This window comes from Manacus candei, unplaced genomic scaffold (assembly GCF_025592945.1).
Source record: "Manacus candei isolate 608988 ecotype Guabito, Panama unplaced genomic scaffold, ASM2559294v1 h1tg000017l, whole genome shotgun sequence".
In the NCBI taxonomy this organism is placed as follows: Eukaryota; Metazoa; Chordata; class Aves; order Passeriformes; family Pipridae; genus Manacus; species Manacus candei.
The window spans coordinates 11,824,023-11,847,046 of NW_026138065.1; the positions used below are offsets into that span (position 1 = coordinate 11,824,023).

Sequence of the window (23,024 nt, forward strand, 5' to 3'; positions counted from 1 at the left end):
GTTATACTCACACTGCACGTTGAGCTGCACCAGGGCTTCCCGTGGTCTGATGTTAAAGCCATTGTACCTGGCTGTCTGACATTTATAGGTCCCACTCATTTCTCGGCTCACACTCTCCAGATGCAGCTTCCCATCGTATGTCTCCATTGTCACTGTCCCTGAAGGCATGGGGGTTTCCTTATCTACACGGGACCAGATGATGGGTGGCTTGGGCTTCCCACGAACCTCACACTGCAGCTCTGCCCTGGAGCCTTCCCGGACAGTGATGGTGGACTGACCCTTAGGGACACTGATCGTTGGTGGCACTAAAAGAAAGACAAGAAGGGAATAATTTTACAGTGGGTTTTCAGCACGTAAGGAACATTCTTGAGATGCCTGTGTTTCAGTCACGCCAACAGCCTTGAACTTCAAAAGTTTCCACTTGACACACTGCAACCCCTCTACGAGCACACTGTCCTGTGCGAATTATCCTACAGGGTCTGGAGCTGCAGCCTAACAAGAAGATCCCAGCTTCTCCAACATTGTATCCCAATATCAGTGGCAAGTGCCACTTGTATTGGGCAGACTTCACGCTTCCATCCCTCTGTCTGCAAAATGCTATCCAGCAGCAGGGATAGCATCGAGGAACCCAAAGGTAAAAAGCCTCTTCGATCCATTTCTCAATTTCTCATCAGTGAATTTCTCAAGGAAAGTCTTTTTGTCAAGAAATAAACATTGTATCTCCCAAGGTATCTAGCACCCTTATCCAGGTCAGACCAAAATCAAGATTTAAAGAATTAGTGCTTGTAGATTGCATCTCTAGGAGGTCCACAATCCCTCTCTGTTTCTAAACTACAGCAAGGAGTCAGCCCTGTAAGGTGTCTGCTTATTTTACATTGGTGAACGCACTGTGAATCTCCACACCAATGAACCTCTGGATCATTTGAGTGAGAGACAAGTCCCAGCAAAGATCACTCCTGGCATCCCTTCCAGGTTGGGAAGAGCTCGCCCAGTAGAATTGCTGCTGAGCCACGGCTAGAGTTGGAGGCACAGTAACACTCAAAGAAATACCCAGCTATCAACTGACAAACAAAACTTTGTTGATAAACAAAGCTCAAAAGAAACCCAATGACTACAGCTAAAGGGTGCAGAGTTGTCAATGGGAAGAGGTTTGCTTTTTACATCCCTAACACCACCAAGAACCCAGGAAGGGGATGTTTGTGCTAAAATCCACGTAATATTGACAACTTATTTGTGTTAGGCTTTAGAGTTAACAGTTCAGCTGAGGTAAATATGGCCACAATCATTCTCTGAAACCTACCTTTTCAGCTCTTCCTGCTGACAATTGGCAACACTTGGATTGACACTTCTATAACCGCAAGGGCCATGTACTTTGTTTCCATTTAAATCAAGATGTAGGACTACAGAAGCTATAACAAGCTGGTCTGACCAATATTAGCTGAATTCAGTTCCAGCAAAGGAGAATGTGCTATGATAATTGTACATGTTACAGCCTGGAGCTCTCTATGAACAAATTTAGGATGGATCCAGCCTAATCTTCCTCTGCAGTGACCTCCCTATGAAACAGGGAGGCCACATTTTCAATTTGCAGGTCTCCTCTGGGCGGGGGAATCTCATCACGCCCTGTCCTGCACAGTGCGAAGGTACGACAGCACTTTCAGTGCCAATGCTGTCGGCAGCTACTCACCTGGTGAGCAGCAATTTTCTCCACAGGACAAGTTGTAAATTACATTTGAAGATATTTTCTTTCTAATTAGAGCTATCTCCTTGGAGCTGCTCAGTGGAGGTAGCCACCTTGACGAGCTCAGGCTTTGCTCAGTGGGGAAACCTGGAGCCGCTGCTGCTGCCCTCCTGCTCCAAACCTGTGGTCTTGCGAAAACCTGGGGTTTTATATGGGAATCACATGTTGGAGGTGGCTCATTGCTGTTCATGGGGATGCTGCATGTTGGACAGCCTTGGGTGCTGCACAGAGGGCTGCTCCAGCAGGGATGGCTGTTTTCATTCCCTGGGACACATAGTAGTCCTGCTGGCTCAGGCTGCCAAAGAGAGGCTTCAAAATACTGCAGGCTGCCCTCCCACCCTTCCTCACTGGCAGCATCCACACAAGCATATGGGACTCACCCTCTTCCAAACAGGCATGGGGCAACCTGCCGCTGTAGATACCACCTTTAAGGCAGCAACTGGCTGGTGCTTAGACCAACATCTGCACTGACCAACACTGCCCAGCCTCTCAGTGGGATCATCCAAGGTCTCCCAGCCCTTTACAGCCTCCTACCCTTGCAGTCTTAAACACAACTGCACTCTGCCATCTAGTGATCTTGGGCAAAAAGGATTGCTCCTGGAGGCAGCAACCACACAAGGTCAGGAGAGACAGTTTTGCACCAGGATTGGGGAGTTCCCCGGATTTTGTTCCCTGTGGGTATAACAACGCTGATGTCAGCTGGCATGGAGTGGGTCCTACCTTCCACAGCTGCCCACAGAATAGAAGCACCATTCCTCACTTTTTAGTGAGTCCAAGGCATGGGCAGGACTCATTCTCCAAGCTGCTAATGAACACTGGATGCAATCCCATTGGGAACAGCCTGGCCTCAGTATTTCTGATGGGAGACAAGGGCTTCCCAAAGCATCAAAAACAGCTGCAGCACTTTTTGTTGGGGAGTTGAAATCAGAAGCGTCCAGAATCAAGACTGGGATCAGCCTGGCCTATGGGTCCAGCACAACCAGAGACTGAGAAGAAACTTTCTGTGAAGGTTGAGGTCAAAATCTGTGGGCAGCTGTCTCCCCTGAGGAGTCCTCATCAGATTACTAATGCAGTGCTGCTTTGTGCTATACCTTCTCAGTCCTGGAAAGGCAGCACAATGACATGGATATAATGGAGAGCACAGCTGGACCCACCGCTTCCCAAGATACAGAAAAACAGCCCTATCAGTCCCCAAAGTGACTGACAACCACGTACTTATTGGTTCGGTCCTCACCAAGCGATGGGGTGAAGCTTTGACCCTGATTTTAAGGGGGTAGGCATTTATAACACTTTGACTCCTACAGAGAGTGCCCAAGACAGACTGCATTTGCAATTCAGTAAACATTAAAACATTAAAAATCTTCATCTATGGCAGATGACACCAATATCCTGGACACAGCTTTGAAAAAAGGTATATTCCTCATAAGCGATGCCAAAGAGAGGAAACAGCAGCTTTCTTTCTCTTTTACTCCCTTCTAAACAAAGGGACACTTGAAATTTGGTGAAATACCACCTCTTCTTCCTTCCTTCACAATGTAGAGGTTTCTTTGAACAATCACACTCTAAACCTGTCTCTGTAGCTTTGACTGGAGTGTACTTTGGACTTTTCACAAGGAGAAAACATAAAGGAAGATCTGCTTGCTGCATAACACATCTGACAGAGAAGCTGTAACTTTGTTCATCTCCAATCTCAGCCAAGTGCTTGCCTGAGGATGTGAGACTTTTCCCCACTGGGATTCAAGACACTCATGTGAGGTCCTTCAAAAAAGCCAGAGGCATGGGGGCGGGGGGGAGCTGGTGATGTCAAACACTCCTCTGAGGTCCCCATCTGCCACAGAGAGGCTCACCTGTCTCTGAGGAGATGTTCACCTCCACACTGAGGTCAGGAATGGGTGCTCCCTGGAAGGTAGCCACGCACAGGTAGGTACCATAGTCACTGAATCGCAGGTCAATAATCTCCAAGCTGCAGGTCACAGGTGGGAGCTCGGGGTCATTCCGGGTGATGAGCAACCGGTCTGAGAACCTGGCTGGTTTCCCATTCTTGTACCAGGAATAGACAACCTTCTCCTGGGGAACAGCATCTACATGGCATGAGAGCTTCAAGTCCTGCCCTAACTGGATAGTCTCGCTCTCTTTGATCACATCAGGAGTGATTTGGAATGTGGCATTCTTCATGGCTGAGATAAACAGAAGTGAAAAACTGGTTAGGGAGAGTAAAGTGTCTTGCATGGGACAGGAAAGCAGTTCTTTGCTCCTCAGGAAGGCAAAATCTGCCCAAAGACCTCTCCCACTTTCTTTCCCACAAAATGTCCCCAGGACCTCACATCTGGCAGTCTGGGATCATTCTCCATCTCGGGATAGTGGTACAGCCTGGGATGAGGCTGAAAGAAGTGCTTGCATAGCTGTTGGTCTGGGAGCAGAGAAATTTGCACAGGCACTTCTCCAGAATACTAATTGCTGCTAAATATCACATTTGCCCTCAGCTGTACAAGAACAGCCAGGAGAAATGCAAATCTAGTCCCCCCACCCCGAAAACCCATGCTCTGAGAAAAACAGCAACTTACACCGCACCAGCAGGTTCACTATCTTCTTTGCTGGGTTCCCCACATTGTTGATGGCTGTGCAATTATAATAGCCCGAGTCCTCCACGCGGATCCTCCAGATCGTGAGGTTGCCTCCTTGCACAAGGCTATTGGGAGGCATTGGGCCAGGAGAGTGAGACCAAACAACTTCTGGCTGTGGGTCACCGCCCATCAGAGAGCACTGCATAGTGATGTTGTCACCAGGGTTGACCACCAGCGTCTCATTGACAGACAGCTTCAGAGCAGGTGGGGCTGGAAATGTACAAAGAGGGATACTTCTGAGCTTGAAAAAGACCCATGCACTTGCCTGTACACAGCTTCATACTTTCTAGGATTTATTCTTGATGATGGCTGATTTGAGTAGGGAGAGCTAGAGGGATTAATGAACTCATTACAAATAAAAGGTGCTCGTGAATCTAAAGCATGATCCTTACCACGTCTTTCAGTTAGAACACTCTGCTCCCTTAGGGCTAAGAGACAGTGTAGGGAGGAACCATCCCAGTATGGAGGTCATACCTAAACCACTCATCATTAGTGCTTAGGACTGGAGCACAAACTAGGTATGACATTTTATCAGTGCCCAGTGCAGGTTTTTTAGGGCTTAGGATGTAGGTCCCAATGAACCCTTTGCACGGGCAGGGGTGGCAAACAGACAGAAATTTGGCAGTGGAAAACCCAAGGCTGAAAGCTTCTTGACTCCTGGTACAAACAGCTGCAGTTAGGCATAAGGGCAATGGAAAGCCATTGTAAACTTGATGGAGAGGTGAAGGAGAAAGGCTCAGAGAAGCCTGCTTGAACAAAACCACTGCTTGTGTTCAAGGACAGCTTGAACCACTCCTCCCGAACAGGGTTTTTATCCCAATAAGGGAGCTTTAGGGAAGGTCTATCACTAAAAAAAGATGGTAGCTCTCCTACAATACGCCTCTCCATCTCTCACGCCCAACCAGACATCTTTGAGAGGCAAAGCCTTTGACAGGCAGCTAGTCCTTGCAGCTCAGAGCCTGATATGGAGGGTTAGAACCTGTTTGCACAGTAACAGACCGTGAAGAGCAACTCTACACCCACTCTTAACCTTCTTCACCTCCTCAGGTGCCTAATACACTTTTCTATACACTTGGGGGCTATCACAATCACAGGGACTCTCTTCTATGTACAACTGAATGGAAACTCATTCAAAATGTCTAGACAACCTCTCCTTTGAATACCCTAGTACCTGATTTTCAATTTATTTTATTTCTGCACCCTTCTCATTACAGCCCCCTCCAGGAACTGATCCAAAATGCTTCCCTTTGTATTCTCTATTTTATTCCATGAAGAGTCTTTCAAAGCCCCTGTCAGCATCACCACTGGCTCCATCCAGACAGAGCTGAGAAAGTATCAGTCCCCAGCACAAAGGCAGGGAGTTGTTTTAAGTAACAGCCATAATAATGCAAAATAAGATATTGTTCCATATTCATGAAGCCTGATTTAACAGCATCATTATTTCTGCCTCCTCTCTCCCTGGACCCTGTGTTAATGAGATGTGCTGGATTTGTGTTGGATCCCTGAATTACAGCCCATACAAACAAGGCGAGGAGGATTGCTCTCTCTTCAGCACCAGTGCCATAATTTAGTAGTGCAACTACTGCCGTGCTGGAATAACGCTTTGGTGCACTGAATATAACATCCTCCCTGGCCACAGTACATGCTATTTTTGCCAGAGGTGACCCGTTGTGCCTAAGGAAGAAGATGGCTCCTCTGTCACGTGCACTGGCCATTTTGAGGCCAGTGGTTGGAGTCCTTGAATTTCAGGAGGCCACAACCTGCATTCAATAGACTTTGGTAGCTCTCTTCGTTGGAATCTTGTAAATAGCATGCAAGAGTTAATGCATACTAAATGGCAAAGGAAGGATTTGTACATCCTCACCAAGGTGGTTTCATGAGATACTATGAAGCCCAGAAACTCAATAGCTCAAGTCATTGTGGTCGGGTAGGACACATTCTTGTCACTGAGTGTAGCTGACACCAAATAGCTCTTTCTGCCTTCTGACATTGAGCTAGTCTCAGATTCACAGGACATGGACAAACTGACAGATGCAGCATCCATCCCTGTCAGAGACAGAAAAAGGTTGAGACCAGCCTCTATCCAGAGAGAAAGTGTCAGAGTTGGGAAGCACAAACCAGAGGTCCTGCATGCTCTGGTTAAGATTGCAGCATTTGATGTGCACATATCTGACCCATACTCATCTTGCCCAGCTATGGGCAAGGCAACATAGAAAAAACATGACATGCTGATGGAAGCACTGCATCAGGACAGGTTGTGTGTACATGCAAGAAGGAGGTAAGGAAACTGCAAATCTGCTGCCTGCACAGCTCCAGGCAGCAAGCTCCCATGACATACTGCAAAATGGAGCCCTGGCTGTGGCAGCCTGTGTGGATCCCCACTCTCCACTCCCACTCCTGTCAGCAGACAGAGGTTAACAGACTGCAGACATTGTTATGCAGGAGATAAATCTCATTTATTTGTAACCTGTGGCAATTCCTTTTGTTCTTGGCTCAGAAAACCTGCTGGCGGAGTCTGCGGAGCAGCGAGGGGACCATTAAAAACAAAGAATTGCTTTCAATTCCCTTTGAAGTCCAATTTGCTGCAGTAAAACTGCAGGAGAATTAACCAGCTGGACTGCTTAATTTTGCAAAAATTGAGGAAGGGGAAAACATCAGGCTGACCCTACTGGAGCAGGTGATGACAGCCCGGTGCTGAGCTGGTCCTGTGGCCCTGCGGCCCTGCAGACTCAACCTGCTGCTTGGAGCCATGCAACAGCAACAGAACAGAGGAAGATCCAAGAAATCTCCTTCCCATTAAGATTGCAGACAAAGGACCCAACCCCTGCTGCAAGGGCCAAGCTGCTCACTTGGAGCCTGGGAGAAGCACATCTCCTTACTGGAGACTATGATCTGCCCAAAGGCCACTGAGGAGTCAGCTGAGGAACTGAGGAGCCAGCTGAGGAAAAGCAAATGAACTGAGAAGATTCCCTTGGCCTGACATGATCTGACCCACCAATTCCCCTCAAGGTCTGTAGTGCTCGGGACTATAAATATTTAAGAGATGGATTTCCAACCATCTGAGCGCCTTCTCAGTTGCAAAGGCAAAAGCATCCTGAGTGAAGATGCTCAGGATTCTGGGTACAGCCAAGGCTAGAGAAGCTGTGAAAGCACAAGTGCAAGAGGGACAGAAAAGACCTAGGCAAAAAAGGAGAGAACTAAAGAATTTCCTTTAAATATTTCCCCATCTATGCACAATACTACCTACAGGGCAAGTAACCCAGATAATATTTCAAATTAAATATACTTGTGGTATTTAACGCAAATCCTGCCCACACCGCAATGCCGGCTTCATTTTCACTGCCAACTTTTAATACAATTTGCTACGAACACATTTTCCATGGCCCCTTTGAGCTTGTAGTGCCAGGCTCCACTGTAACTATGTATAAATATGCATCTATAATTAAGCAACAGGAAAAAAAATACTAGATATACGTACTACATGGTCCAGGTTCAGAGCTTAGGTAAGTACTTAAGAACTTGGTGTAAATTCAGACGTATCACTGACTTCTGATTGGGGCTACAACCTGAAAATACATTTTCCCCATTCACTTAGTAAAGGGGTTGGATTGAAATGAAGGGTAGTTTCCCTGTGCTTAGGATGGCAGGGGAGTGGACATGAAGAGAAATTTGATTTTCTGACTCTTCAAAGGAGAGGAAAGAAGAGCTGTATAAGATCCCTTTCTTCATCATGAGCAGAAGATAAGTTTTTAAAGAGAATATTTCAACATTTGCTACAGTCTCATCCTGAGAGAAATTCAGGTAATAGGGTGAGTTGCTCAAGACATATTCAGAGATCTTACTACACAGAGAATATTTTTTTCTGACATTAGCTATAATTCACTTTCTTAAGCTCATTATTTTTCTTCTTCCTACCTATAATGAGACAACTATTGTTCAACACCTTGGGCTCAAGTTAGATCAATAAACGCAATTTAAACAGTATCAACAGTATCCTGTCAACAGTTAGCAACATCAAAAAAAGTTCTGTCTCCGCTGCACAAAGATGACACAAGGGATGCAAACTGCTTTGTGTTACATTAGAGAGGTGAATAATTCAAACCACTACAATGCCTTTCTCTCTGATCATGGAATACTCCAGGGCTGGAAGCGATTTCCTGACATTTACTTACTATTTGAAAATATTCAATACATGTGGGGACTTTGCAGGTGGGGACTTTTTGTGTGTGTGGTTTTGGTTTTTTTTTTTTCTGTTTTTTAATGGACAGGCTGCAATCAGGTCCTTGCCAGTATTTGATACGTGATGCTCAATCAGTTACTGCAGGTCAAGCAAGAGGCACCAAACTGAATCTGCTGAAAATTGGAAGTGCCCTTAAGTATTGCCAACATGAATATAAGTGTAAAATCTCTTTATTGAGAAGGGACCGGAAAAGTATGCTCTCTATAAACACCAGTACCAGTGGAGCCTGTTAGCTGGGATGTGCTGAGAGCACAGCCTGGCAAACCAGGCCAGAGTCACACATGGATGAATTATTTGTAAGAACTGCAGCACTGCCCAGCTCTAGATGTATCGAATCTATTTTTAAAGTGACTCAGAATTATAAATAAATAAAACAGTGTCTGAGTTAAAAACTACATAGTGCCTCAACACCTACATGTAGTCTTCCTTTAATGATCTCATGGCAGGCCTGGCCAAGGCACCGGATATATGCAGTGCTACAAGAAATTAGAGCATCCCTGGCCACAAGACTTCCATGTGAAGGCTCTGTAATCCTAGCAGCCATGTACATGAGGGTGATGTGCTGCACACCCTGGCCAGGGTTCTGTGTTACCCTTCTGGAGGAGTAATGGTTGTTAAGCAGGTGAGGGGTCAGAGGGTTGCAGGGACCCTTTGTGTCCCCTCTTACCTGTGGTGTTTGTGAGCTGGAAGGTGATGGATTTGTCAGGGATGCTGCAGACATTGCGGACAGACACCTGGCATGTGTAGCTGGCATAATCCTGAGGTCGTAGGTTTTTCAGCTTCAGGACTTTGGTTTCACCCTGGGATTTGGGAAAAAATAGGGGGAAAAAAAGACACAGGTGTACAAAGCACAGATCATCACTGCAAGTCCATAACCTGTCCCAAGGTTTACAGATTACCAGCAGGTCCCATCAAATCCTCAGGGAACTGAGCATATTCCAAGCCCCTCCAGCTCTATATAAAGGAGACACAAAATGTTTGCAGTGGTAATTTCACCTCAGGGATTTCTCAAAACACCCAGCAACTGACTGACATTTGATCTGAAGGCACTGCCAAACAGGTCTGGGCATAATTTCTCATCAACTGCTGCAAGAATCATCTTGCAGAACATGACAAACCTTAAACATCCCAGAACAGATCCTGGGATCTCACTCTGAGATGTCAGTAGGTGCCCAAGGAAAGTCACTGGGGACCCAACATTGCCAAACCAAAGTAAATTAGAGCAGATTGAGGCATTAATGCTGACCTAAATATGACAAGTTCAACAGTTACACTGTAGAAATTTACACTATAGAGGGAAAGAAGATAATTCAGAGAAATACTCAAAAAACTCCTAAAACTTTCTGATCCTTCTTCTCCAGATTCTAATCTCATTTATGTGGATATAAATCCAGAGTGGCTGCATGGACTTCGATAGCCTTTTCTCATAGTAAGGTAGCAAACAAAAAAAATCACTGCCTGGCACTCCATTAGTTACTGGCTTGTTATAGAAACAGAATTAAGTTGTTAAATTAATGATAGATGTGTTCTGTAGATATTTATTTACAGAATGCAGAAAGCTCTGAGGTGCATCCTATGGTTTGCACACCACGCAACTCATATGTCTTCCCCCGACAACCTGTTGCTATTTTCTCCTTGTGTTTGTCTAAATCTCTTTTGGAGAAACCATTCCATAACTGCCTGCAAATGTGAGAAGGTGTCAGCATGACAAATCCTCCTAAGGACTACCTTGGGGGACTGGACAATGAGCTCAGGCATGCTAATATGCAGAGAACAAGGACATGAACTGAATAAATTAGAACAATAAATACCTGGGACACCAATAACCCTGTGAGAGTCCTGTCCCCTGAGGATTGTTGCTGTGCCACACAAATGATGGCATTTACACTGTGCATGTCATCTACTTACTTACAGGGTCATATGTATCCTGTTTATTGATTAGTAAATGTTGGGTAAATATCTAGAGAGTCTTCAACTCCTCTCTAATGTAAAAGTCTGTTCAAACCTGACACTGGTACAGGTTCACCTCTAAGACAATATTGCAAACCTCAGCGAAGGGTGCTTTGTTAAACATAGTGCATTTGAGCTCCAGCAAGATTTTCCCCTCCCAACAGTGTTGCAGAGGTGTGTTTTTATTAACTTCAACTCTTACCAACCCAGGCTTACCAACTTACAGGCTTATACTGGTGCTAAGGAGAAGACCTTAAGGGCATGCCTCTATGAGCACAGCAGTCCTAACACCCTCTCTCAGACCTGGGAATGACCCATCGTGTTGGGAACATTGCCTGAGAGGAGCTGCAGGATGATGGGTCCTTTACACATTAATGCTGCAACATGGTGAATTTCTACCAGATGCCTTATTTAGCTGAAGAAAATATCCCAAGACATCCTCTCATTAAGCAATGTCTCCCGTTAATTACACTGAGCTTAGTGAAAGCTGGAGAGCCCATGGTGGCTTCCTCTAAGGCCAGGGATGTCCTACTTGGGAGCCACATAGTGCACAGACAAAGCTGTCTTCAGGGCCAAACAGCAGTGCTGACTTACAGTGTTTCTGCAAATCTGCTGCTAACCTGCAGCTCTCTCCTCCCTCCTCATCCCCCTGAATGTTTCCATTTGGCTGCCCATTTCCATGACCTACAGAGATGGCGTGTTTCAATAAAATATGAACACGACTACATTAACTTAAAGGTTGCCTGGGGCACTGCTCAGAAATCAAACTTGGGCAGAATGTGCTCAGGGCCCGGCTTTGGGAGTGCAGGAAGGTGCTTGGGATAAAACAGGTGCCCTGGGGAGCTGCCCTTCCAGCCCTCCCTTCTCACCCATCACTGCCTTGTGCTGCCTAGCAGACTTGCTGGAAATACTGGGGCTGATTAGCATCTGAAGGACTCTCAGAACCGGAGCTCAGCTTAGGATAACATGCCCAGAGTGCCTTGGCAAGAGAAAAAATCCCTTTGGTCTCCCACTGCATTGGGAGGCTAACTACTGTGAAGGAAGTGGTATTCATGGGGGGAACATGGTTGTGCAGGGCAAGTCCAGCACAGGCAAGCAGGACAAGCAGAAAGGATGTGGACTCCTTGTCATTGGACAACAGTCAGGAAATGCCCAGGCATCTCTGCTCCCCATAACACGTGGTCATTAGGAAAAGCCCATGGATCCCACAGCAATGCCTGCCATTCACTCACACTGATAAACAGGAAGCACTTCCCCTTGCATGTGGGGCTTGGGCATTCAATTACAAAAAAAAAAAATTAGCAATGGGAGATAAAAGAAACCTGATCTTGGAATTTTTGCTTGGATTTTAGTCTCATCCATCTAACAGCCACATAAACTCATTAGGGGAGCTGTGACCTGCTCTCAGGGACAGTGACAAAAAGGGGAGGGTAATTCTAGGCTGTCACACAGCCCCCTGCTCTTACTGTACCCTGGGAACCTACATGCAGGAGGCTCTACCAGCCTTTCTGGAGACAGTGCTCCTTGCAGTGCTCCACACTCTCCTCAACATCATAATCCATACAGGGAAAGACAATCTACTACAGTGCCCTGCATCAGCAAGACACTCAACATAAGTCGGCAGAGATTTGCTTTTTTTCACCTGTGTGTAGAGGGGTTCATAGATGTCCACGCCATTGTCCTGACTGTGAGAAAGTGTCTCAGCTCCCCGCTTCCAGATGAAGCGAGCTGGTGGGTTGGAGTTGACAGTGCAGCGGAGGAAGACAGTCTTCTCTTGGTAGAAGCTGCCACGCACATCACTGATGGTCTGGTGAACGGTGAGAACAGGTTCATCTAGATCTGGAAGGAAAGTAGGGACGGTCGCAGCAGCAGTTAGCAAAGCTTGGTCTGCACGTACAGCCTGCAGAGCAAATGATGCTCCAGGCACCACAGAGGAGAGGGGAAGGTCCTACACATTTGGCTGATGACAACTGCTGATTTAAGAACTTATCTGAGGGCAGGTAATACAACCAGTATCTAAAGGGAACAGACAGGAGAAGCCAAAATTGTCCCGCTCACCACACAACCTTCAGAGAATAGAAAGCAGTCTCTGGTTTGCAGATCCCCATGCAGTCCTCAAACCACCTGCCTGCCACATGCCTCTCAGAGCAGTGGGCTGCCTCACCTTCCACGATGGCACACCCCCACTCCCTCCCTCAAAATCACCACTCTCTACTTCACTGAGAGGTCAGAGGGATCCCAGAAAACTCCATCATCATTTCTCTACTTTTCAACTCCCAGATCCCTCCTGGAACCACAGGACTAAGCCCACGGCTGTGAGATGTCCGTACAAAGGACAAAACAAACCTTCAAGTAAAGGAGTGAGAGTGGAAATCAGGATAAGATTGAGGAACTGAGATGGAGAATCATGTAGACAGGAGCAAGCCTTGTGGGGAGTCATGGGAATATGAGATTCAAAACACTGTAATAGGAATGTATAATTTCTCTCCCTATTAAATATCCTCTGTATTTTCTTCAAAGTCTGTACTGACTACCCTTCTTCAGTAAATTCTACTCGCTTCAACTCCATTCCTCATCCCTAAACTGATTGGATTCTTTTGTTTTATTCCTTTACAGAAGACACTCCTTACAATTCCCTCACCATACCTCTACCGGACCTGCGGCCATCATGACTGAATCAATGGTTATCAGTGACTTCACTTGCAAGGACTCAAGCAACAGCTCCACAGGGAGAGTATCTTCTCCATCCATACAGAGCACACTGCTCCCCTAGAGTTGCCCACCTGCTAAAAAGGGATCATTTTCTTCGAAATTGCACAAGGTATCAATGTTTGAACATCAAGGTAGCATGGGGGAAACCTCAGAGGAGGTGGATCTTTCTCCTCCCAGAACCACTTTGAGACTGACTGAGGTTAAACGTTAAGATCCCACTTGACAAGAATTGACCCTCTAAAACTGAAATATGTCCCTGTGCCCTCATGTATGTCTTTTAAGGCATCTTTTGAGCTCAGTTGAAGTGATTCCACATTTTCAGGAGCCTTATGACCCCATCTTCAGCTTTGAGGAAACTGAGGTATGTCTCTGGTGCTGCCAGCAAGTCTTCTGCTTGTGTTAACATGTTAACATGCTCATCGCCTCCTGCCCTCCTATGCCACCTAATTTTCATTCCATTTTATTTTACAGATTTGCAAGTTTGGAGATCTGACTTCTAGAAAGGAAGAGGGAAGCAAGGATGAGTTTCTGTTAACAAGTCATCCAAACAACGTATGTTCTCCGCTGAATCACAAGTGTCAACTTGTGCATTTGCATATTTTAATGAGCTGTATGCTTGGCAGACAGCAATTGTAATGGGACCTGAAATTTGTCTGCTTGACCACAGCTCAGAGATACAAGTAGAGCCATTAATGGAACAATGACAAGACCCAAAATAATATCTCAGGGGACAAAAAACAAACCAAAACAAAAAACCCAACCAAAAAAACACTCAAGGTTGAAGAAAAACATACACAAGTGGGAAAAAAAAAGGCTTCTCTCCATACAGTGCTGTCTTCATGTGGCCATAGGGTGACTGAACTTTACATCAAATTCTTTTGGACCAGGACCCTGGGAACAGATTCTCCTCTTTTCCTTCTTCTTTGTCTTTAATCATCCTTTATTTGTTCAAACTTTACATGAGTGACTCTGTAGCAACCATCCTTCTAAGAATCCATTTCTCAGCAGAAAGTATGGTGAATCATTTCCCTTTCTAACCAAAGAAGATGCTTGCTGTTCAGGTCTCTTGGCTCCCAGCTACTCCCCACACAGAAAACAACATTTTTCTTCTGGTTGCTAAAGCATTCTTCCCTCAAATCTTCCAGCCTTCTTTTGTAGCAGTCAGCTCTAGGTCTAGCCCTCCTGAGAAAAGCTAAAATAAAGCCTACAATGATATGTATGTCCTTGATCTACAGGTAACACCACGGATGTCAGTGAGCTGCACAAATGATAAATTTGGCCCAAGGCTGCTCATGGAGATGACCACATGGGATGTTTCATGCACAGTAAGAGCTTGTAAACATTCATTCTTTCTTTTCCTTTACTTTCTCTCTCTCCCACATGGAAATACTCTGAACAGCAGCTGCCTCTCTGCCAGTATCAAATCAATACGTTAAAGCCTCACTGATGCTCATTTGAGGCAAAGGAATATCATGCTACAGGGTTTAGAGTTTCCAATTTAATATCCTCTTGGCACCAACAATGCTCTCTGTACAACCTTGCTGTCTAATACTAAAAGTATGACTGAGGATGAGCAGTAGCTGTCAAGGACACCAAGGTACACATGAGGGTGTGTACACATGACCTCTAACTACAAAATGGTATGTAGGGAAAGAAGGGGTTTGTTTTTAAACTCTTGTTCATTCAGCTGAAGGTTGCCTGGGTGAGCGTTCAACAAAAACAGTGACTTTTCCTATATGTTCCCTTTACCTACTGCAAATACCAGCAGAAAATAGTCTCTCCTTCCTAAAAACCAAGTGAGCAGAACAGAGGTGCAGTACCAAGTCCATCTGCAGAGTAGATGTTAGTATGAGAAAGCCCTTGGCCACCCCATTAGCCCCATAGTTCTACAGGTCAGAGCTGCATGAGGGACCATGGGACACTACATCACTCTAGCTCCATCCTGCACTGTGGGAGTGCCCTCGGGGCATAAAGAGATTCATGGCGCAGTCCTGTTCTAGAGACACAGGCCCTGACAAAGTGTCACACTGAGGCTTAAGAAAAGCAAGTCCCCTTTGAAATGAAGAGTTATTGTATGTATGTTTCCACCCACATAGGAGAGGAAAGAGGCAGAGAAGCCAAGCAGATCTAGGGCAAGTGTCAGAACTCCCCTAGACAAAGTGATGCCATGCCAGTGAAAAAATACCCATTTTACACACAGTGGCTGCTGCTGAAGCAATCTATTTCCCCAGCCTAGGTAGGATGCTGCCCACACACCAATAAAGGGTAGGGCAAGGAAGGAACAGAGATGGGAACTTCTCCCAGCCATACAATATTACTGTGGATCATAAGCCTGCCAAAAGCTAAGGATGCTCATGTCTATGGCACAGTTTGTGAGAGTCACATCACAGTAAGGCTGGACAGCAGGACTAAGAGGAAGCATTCAGGCAGCAGTTGCTGTCAGCAAAAATATCTGCAAAAGTATCTCCAGATTTGTACTGGAGTTTTGAAGCCTGGAGGTTGCTCCACTGACAGATAACCACAGAGCACATCAGCACAGAAGCCTGTGTTGCTGATGAGTGTGGGAACAGGTCATGACAGGTTCTGGGACAGTTTCAACTGCTTTATCGTATTTCACAACTTTTTAGCATCACCTCTTGCTGGCTAGGCCTTCTCAGAAGATATGAGTGAGGAGAGAGATTTGGTATTATTTGGACTGGAGAAAATTGGAATAGTGGATAGCTAAGGACAATGAGCAGAATGGTAATTTTCTGCAAGAGAGCAAATATGTTCAAAAATTGCTTAGACGTTAAATCTTGGATTCCTCCCATATGGGTGTTATGGCATAAGTTTAATTTCCCTCCCTTTTGTCCACAGCAGCCCAAGAATAGACATTAATCCTGAGAATAAACATTAAGAGAAAACTTCAAAACTTGGAGCCCAAGTGGAAAACCACTAACAGTATCCTCAGGACACAAGAAGGATGGGCACTGTGACCAGCCAGAGAAATGTTGAGTCACCTTTACATTCACCTTTTCACAGCTCAGTCTCCTCAGCTGCATCCCATAGTCTTCTACACTGTTTCCATCATACCACAGAGCTGGCAATGCTGGGAGCAGGGCACTGATTTCAGAAGCTCTCCCAGTGTCGGGGGCACTACCAACTTCAAGAAGCATTGGTTTGCTTCAAGCACTACCAGCTTCAAAATGAAGATAAAGAAAGCAGAAGCTACCTACAATGCTAAATCCCAGACAAGTGCTAGGGAATCCTGTCAGTGACAGACATCATGGCACCTAGATAAGAATGACTCACAAGGACAGACAGAGCTATATTTTTCACGGATTGGTCTAATCTCTTAGGGAAAATGGACCCTGAGGACACCATGCCAGTCCCTTTGCTCCTGAATCAGGTGCACGTGGTCCTAGGGCAATGCAGCTCCCTGCTGGCCCCGCAGCGAGGCAGACATGCAGTAGAACTGTGGGAAGGTCTGGGTTGCCGCTAAACGACTTACACTGCACATCTACTCGAATGGACTTGATGGCAGGGACCCCAACCCCATTTTCTGCTTTACAGTAATAGCGGCCCCCCTGCAGCCTTTGGATCTTCTCAATCCGAAGGGTCTCGTTAAGCACTGACGTCTCTTGGAATTTGTCCGACGCGCTGCCAGCTGTTTTGGTCCATCTCACCTGCATGAGAAGAACAAGACAAATGAAATCAGTGATAGAAAATAGAGATCCCAAGGTACAGCAGAGCTCCCTTTGCTGCTCTTCTCCCTCCTCTCTAGCCCTCTCAAGAATGGGTCCTACAGCACCACCAGACTTAGCAAAGCTCAACTACTGATCTCATTATGTCTCAGTAGGCCAGCTGCTGATTCTCATCCATCACCAATCCCCATGTCCAAGAATTCAGGATGAACCCTCAGTTCACCTAGACACACACTGCATATTTCCTGCTCCTGCTCTGGTTCTGTAAACCCAGCAGCTTGCTCAGTTTTATTCCGCACAGGACTATCAGCATTCAGCCTTGGGACCCCATGTGGCTGGTAGGTCATGATGCTGCAGCAGACATCAGCTCACAGCTACAGAGCTTTCACTGCAGTTCACACTCATCTTTTTCTGGACAGCAAGGCTATTGCTGCTTTTTGCTTTTCCAAGAGTGAGAGAACGCAGTTGCTATCTGACTCTTGCCCCTTTCCCACAGGGAACCCCAGCGTATTTTATTTTTATAAGGCATCCTTTTGCAGTACACAAGGTTTTCCTCTGTTTTTAAAGATACAGAAAAGAAAAAAAAAAGAAAAAAAATCCCTTCAGATTTCAAGCTATCTTTGCATTTTTTTGTCCTTATATTACATGTCTTAAGATCCTGGTTTGCAGGAACAACGGAGCTGCATGATATTTCACGGTGAATGGTGGCAAGAGGACAGCATTCCCAAAGACTGAACAGTAATTCTAATGTCTGGAATGAGGTACAGCTCTCACAGTGGCAGTACTAGCTTTCCCCTTGTTTTGTGCAGTACAGACAATGAAAGAGAGAGATGGCTTTTCCCAGCCCATTGGTTTCCTATATCTATACCCTCCCTTCTAAAGGCTGGTGACTGCCGGTCTCCTGCACTGGTGCCCATCTAGACTCTGGGACTGAGATCCAGCAAGATCAGCCAGGAGAAAGAAGATAGACTTGCATTCAGCGTTGGCTATAGATAAAATGGACCAAATACCTTGACCACTCGGCCAGACTTTGCCTAAAGCTCACTGCCATCACCTGATTGATGCTGGTGCTCTAGAAAGAGCAGGGCTGTCTATGTCTCACTCCCAGAGCACCAGACTGAGCAGATTTTCAGAGCTAATGACCATGGATTTATTCAGCCTTTGTAGGCTTATGAAATCGTCTGAGGGCTCCAAGACTCTCCGAGTCTCCTGTTTGCAAGGACAATTCAGCCAGCTCTTTAATCTTTTCAATTGCAATCTCATTTAAGTATTTTGGCCACATTTTCATGCTTTAATGACTGGCTGATAGAAGGGGAAAGAGAAGATTAAACAAAGGTTAACATAAGAGCTTAGCTGGGAAAGAAATCAATCCATGAGGAGGAAGGGCAGAGATAGGATGCCTGTCATGTTTTATATGCACAGGTTCCAGTCTCCCCAGTCACGCCTGGTTCCACATGTTCATGTACCCTGTGAGTGTCCAGGCAATGACAAGCCATCATGTTGCCCACTAGAATGCTGTCTGCAACAGGCTTTGCTCCAGAAATCTCTCTGGCTACTCAGGCTCAAATCCCTACAACCTGACAGGACCTTCCCACACATTCAACAACCTTAGGCAGGGCCAGCCCTGTCATCTTCCTCATTTATGATGTACACAGGTATCATTTGCCTATCACAGTCAAAACCCTAGGTTGGTCATTTTTGCTGGTTTGGCTCATATTATTTTCTTTTTATTGTCTCCAGGATATGCTTTTGGTGGATAAACCGTTTCAAATCCTGCTGGCTCCCTTGCCTTTGTCATCATCTCTTTGCCAAGTAGCTCCTCACAAGCAAGTCCACAGAGGCATTACTGGTATATGCAGACATACGGCTTCTCAGCACAAATATTTTTGGCAGGATTGAGGAAGGGGGCCAAGAAGACACACGAATCATATGTGTCTCCCTTGAGTGTATTCTGGCACATCCATCCTCATAGTATGCACCAGCTGCCACTCCTACCATGCTCTATCCCAGAGCTTACAGATCCATGCTCTGGTCCAGTAGCTTTATGGACTCATCCATCCTAACACTGAACTGTCCTGCTTGAGTATCTGAAGGGTGGAGAGGTGGTTGCATGGGACTTGAGGCTATACAAGCCTTTAGACACCCCAGGGAAGGACTGCAAGTTAGCCAAGCTCAGCTTCATACCTCTCCACTGAACTGTGTCTGACAACAACATGGATATGTCCAGTGCCACAAGTATGAATCCGCCTCTTCTTGGTGGCCATAAATCAATGAAAAGTAGGCTCTGCACAGCAGTCAGTGAAGTGCAGTACAAACAACTTCACAACCTCTCCCAAGCAGCGTCCCCTGGGCTCTCATCATGTGAGAGACTGACGGACCATGAAGGACCAATTCCTATGGCCAGCACATGTGGGTAGCCTTATCTATTCTCTACACTGCTCCTACTTTGTAGTAAGAGTGTTAAAGATTTGAGGGTGGATTGTATATTGGATTCAGTCTGGGCTTTCAGTTTCTGGGGGGACTTCACTGAAAATCATTAGAAGGTCTCTGTAGACTCCTGCAAAGTTTTGTGGGCTGTTTTCCACAAAAGGAACCTTAAATGCTTCATAGCTTAACAAACAAGTGCTTGCATGATGGGTCATCCCTATCTGACTCCAATATGTAGGAGAAAGCTGGGCACCCCGCTGCCCACAATTTTGCTCTATGTGGAGACTACAAACAAGTGCCATGGGGAGTATGGGTGACAGCTAAGATTGAAAATTTACCTGTGGCCGGGGGTGTCCTGTGACCAGACACTGCAGAACCAGCGTGTCCCCCTCCCGAATTGTGTAAACGCGTTCACTGATGTTGTCTTCCTTCACCACACATGCTTGCCCAGCATGGATGATCTGGGCCTGAGCAGGAGCTGTGGAGAGAAAAGAAGTAAAGAGGGAAATGAGAAGTATCCCAACTCCTTGTGCCCACTACCCAGGGCAGCTGCTCCCACAGCAGGGTGGAAGAGCCAGTTCTTAAGCCACAGAGGGGAAGAGTCCAGTCAGTGCTGGAAATGAGACACAAAGGTCTTAGGAAATAGAAAATTAAGCAATTTTTCCCATTTCCTGGGCAACTGGTATCAACTTTATTTTAACACCTTTGGTCTTGTGATGAGCAGCTGTAGGTATTGAAAAGCAGAATATGGAGATTTTTGGGGGACCCTTCTGCATGGGTTGAGTACTAAGAATATCCTACTCTCATCTCTCCCAGAGAGGAGTACGTAGAAGCAGCTATTTCAGGGACTTGGTCAAATCACAGCTGTTCTATGCCTGTCAAAAATAAGCCTGATTACTATGATTTACCTTGCAGGGGTCTGGCATAACTACCAAGCAGCGTCAGAAAGAGCTTTGAAGCTCTGTACAGCGATTAGCACACATACCTAGAACAGGTATAACACACGCTGCAGGAAAAAACAAGTTTTTCCCATATTAAATAGCAGCCTATCTCAGCCTTGAGCAAGAGAGAACACCGTCTGCAAGATCAGGGGACTCATAATCTCTAGGGATCTCTACACCTAGAGCTCCAAACAGACACCAGTTACTCCCAGGAAAATGACTGAAGACCACTGGAAAAATACATAGAAAGAAAGTTCCCAAATCAAAGTTAAAAAACACAATGACCCCAAAAAGCACCTCTGTCCCATTGCAGCCCTGATGAGCAGCAGGGATAGACAAGCTCTAGGAGAACAAGATTTTATAATGAAAAAAGCCTCAGCTCTGAAGTCCTGTGCAAACAGCCTTTGGCATCCTGCTCCAAAGCATTTGTGTGATCACAGAAGCAGCTGAGATGTATTGAAGGCGACTTTGCAGCCCAACAGGACACCTCCGTTTGTTCAAGGGGAAAACTCCAGTCGCATTTCAAGAACAGAGAAACCCACAAACGTCTCTGAGTCAGTGTCTCAGTGACAGTTCCCTGGGATACTTCCCTGACTTGCTAGAATGCTTCCAGGAGACTCTGGAGTCACATCTCGAGCTCCTATTTGTGAAATATAACACAAATGAACAAACCACTGCGGAGATGATCAAAGGTTTCAAAGTAACAAGCTTTAGTAAGACTTCTTAAACATGAACAAATTTTGCACAACCTATTAAGGCTGAACCAAGTACCCACTTTTTCCTCAAAGTTAGCTGAACTTCAAAGACTCCTTTTTTAAAAAATTATTTTCATTCTTTTGACATGACCAAAATGTTCTAAAACCAATCACCTGGGCAAGGGAAGCCCTCAGATTTTTACTGGTTTAATCTGCCAGCAGTACAGACCTAAGGTAGGCTGGGCTTGGGCAGTGGAGAAAATCTGCCTTTGAGGGCAGTTTATAAAATGGCATCACTACCATGCACTAACCAAGCGGCAGCGACATGAGAATGGACACAGGGCTAGTGGACAACAAGTTGCTCTTGCTGCTGGGGCTTCACAGCCTGCCACAGCCACCCAACATCTAAGCAGCAGCACTGCACATACAGCAAGTTATTCTCTTTTTTGACACTTTGTTAAAATCACTATTACTGTACAAACTGTTGACTAACAGAAGCAACATGTGTATTTGAATAATATGATGGCTCAAACATGTACAAATCCCTCAGGGTCTCCTGTCTTCCCCCACTGTAGGCCTCCCAAGACGCCTGCCATCACTCGAGCGCTATGAAATGCTGAAACCAACTGTCCAGGCTTCGCTGATACAACTGAGCAGGTGAGTGACTGACCTTTCCCTGCCTGGGCGGCAGAAGAGTCTTGTTGAACCCAAGAGCAAGTAGAAACCTATATATGTGCTTACACACATCTGTGTGTTTGTATACCCATACATGTATGAATCACACATCTGTGTGTTTGTATACCCATACATGTATGAATATGTATACTGATATGTAAACACATTAAGTAAATTAGTGATTTATCAGGAAAAGACTATAATAATGCTTGTCAAGTCAACAGTCATAGAGGAGGAATTCAGAAGCCTTTATAACATTTACTAATACATTTTAATCCAAATGACAGTATCTTGTGCTGTTACAGCCCTCAGATCAGTCTTCTGCAGATCTGCCATCACACCTTTAACCCCACATAAACTGCAGAGCACCACTTACGGGGCTAATACCCAGGCTGGAATGCTGAAGAACCCCTGTTCTATGATTAAAAGATAGACTAGGTCCCTTTGCATCCTATGCCACATTCCCCCCCATCTCCAAACTGTGCTGCTTGCATTTCAGTAGAGTCCTGGCACCCTGCAGCAGCAAAGCTCTTGCAACCTCTCTTTGTAGTCTTTGGGCTGCATTTGCCAGCTGGTGGCTCTATTCTCCCTTTGCAAACATGACCTTGCTGCAAAAACTAATTTCCAGACACCCCATGGAGAATCAGAATATTTATCTGCAGCTCTAGCTCCCAGTTAAATGTTGCTCTGCTGTACCCCATATGGTATACAAGGTAAGTCATATACTCTTTTCCCTTTGTCTATCCCACTTGTGTTATTTCACCTTTCATGTGTAACCCTTTTCTACCAATTCTCCAAAGACATTTCCACATGGAGAATTTCCACAGCAAAATCATTAGGTCCGGCAGTACAGGATTAGCGGGCTTTTGTGCAATTATTCTGCTGCCAAAATACCTTCTCGTATTTTTCTGGTGGCTGAGTTTGAGAGTAATATTATTGAAACTAAACCATTTTTGGCCCTATGAATCATTATTAGTCTACAGTAAAACAACAGGCCTGGGAATAAGCCCTGGGTCATAATTTTGCCCTCCCAAAATTTCGCTGGATACACTCAGCTTACAAGCAAGGGTGTGAACATCCAGCTTTGTTCATAGGTGTGTGAACTTGCTTGTGTCTTCATCACTAATACCTTTCAGCTAAATTCATTGGAAAGGCACATCACTTTAAGTGAATCTCATCTGCTTAAGCTGTAACATCTCTCTGGCAATCACAGCACCAGGTCCTCAGCAGAACATCCACCATTTTTCCATGTCTTAAACCCCACATGAACCCAAATCCCTCAAAAGGGAACTCAGAAAGCCTAGGGTTGTCATGGAAAGAGAGGCACTCAGGTAGG

At 45.6% G+C, this 23,024-nt stretch overlaps 1 protein-coding gene across 1 annotated transcript in view; it reads right to left on the reverse strand.

Moving 5' to 3' along the window:
- The window catches only part of MDGA1 (MAM domain containing glycosylphosphatidylinositol anchor 1), a 152,312-nt gene that overhangs the window by 85,823 nt on the left and 43,465 nt on the right, over positions 1-23,024 (reverse strand). The window contains exons 2-8 of the mRNA XM_051783443.1: positions 19,716-19,855; positions 16,758-16,932; positions 12,198-12,394; positions 9,273-9,405; positions 4,306-4,575; positions 3,589-3,918; positions 12-305 (exon numbers count right to left, since the gene is read on the reverse strand). Of these exons, the coding sequence (XP_051639403.1) occupies positions 12-305; positions 3,589-3,918; positions 4,306-4,575; positions 9,273-9,405; positions 12,198-12,394; positions 16,758-16,932; positions 19,716-19,855 (1,539 nt within the window). The remainder of the gene's footprint in view (positions 1-11; positions 306-3,588; positions 3,919-4,305; positions 4,576-9,272; positions 9,406-12,197; positions 12,395-16,757; positions 16,933-19,715; positions 19,856-23,024) is intronic.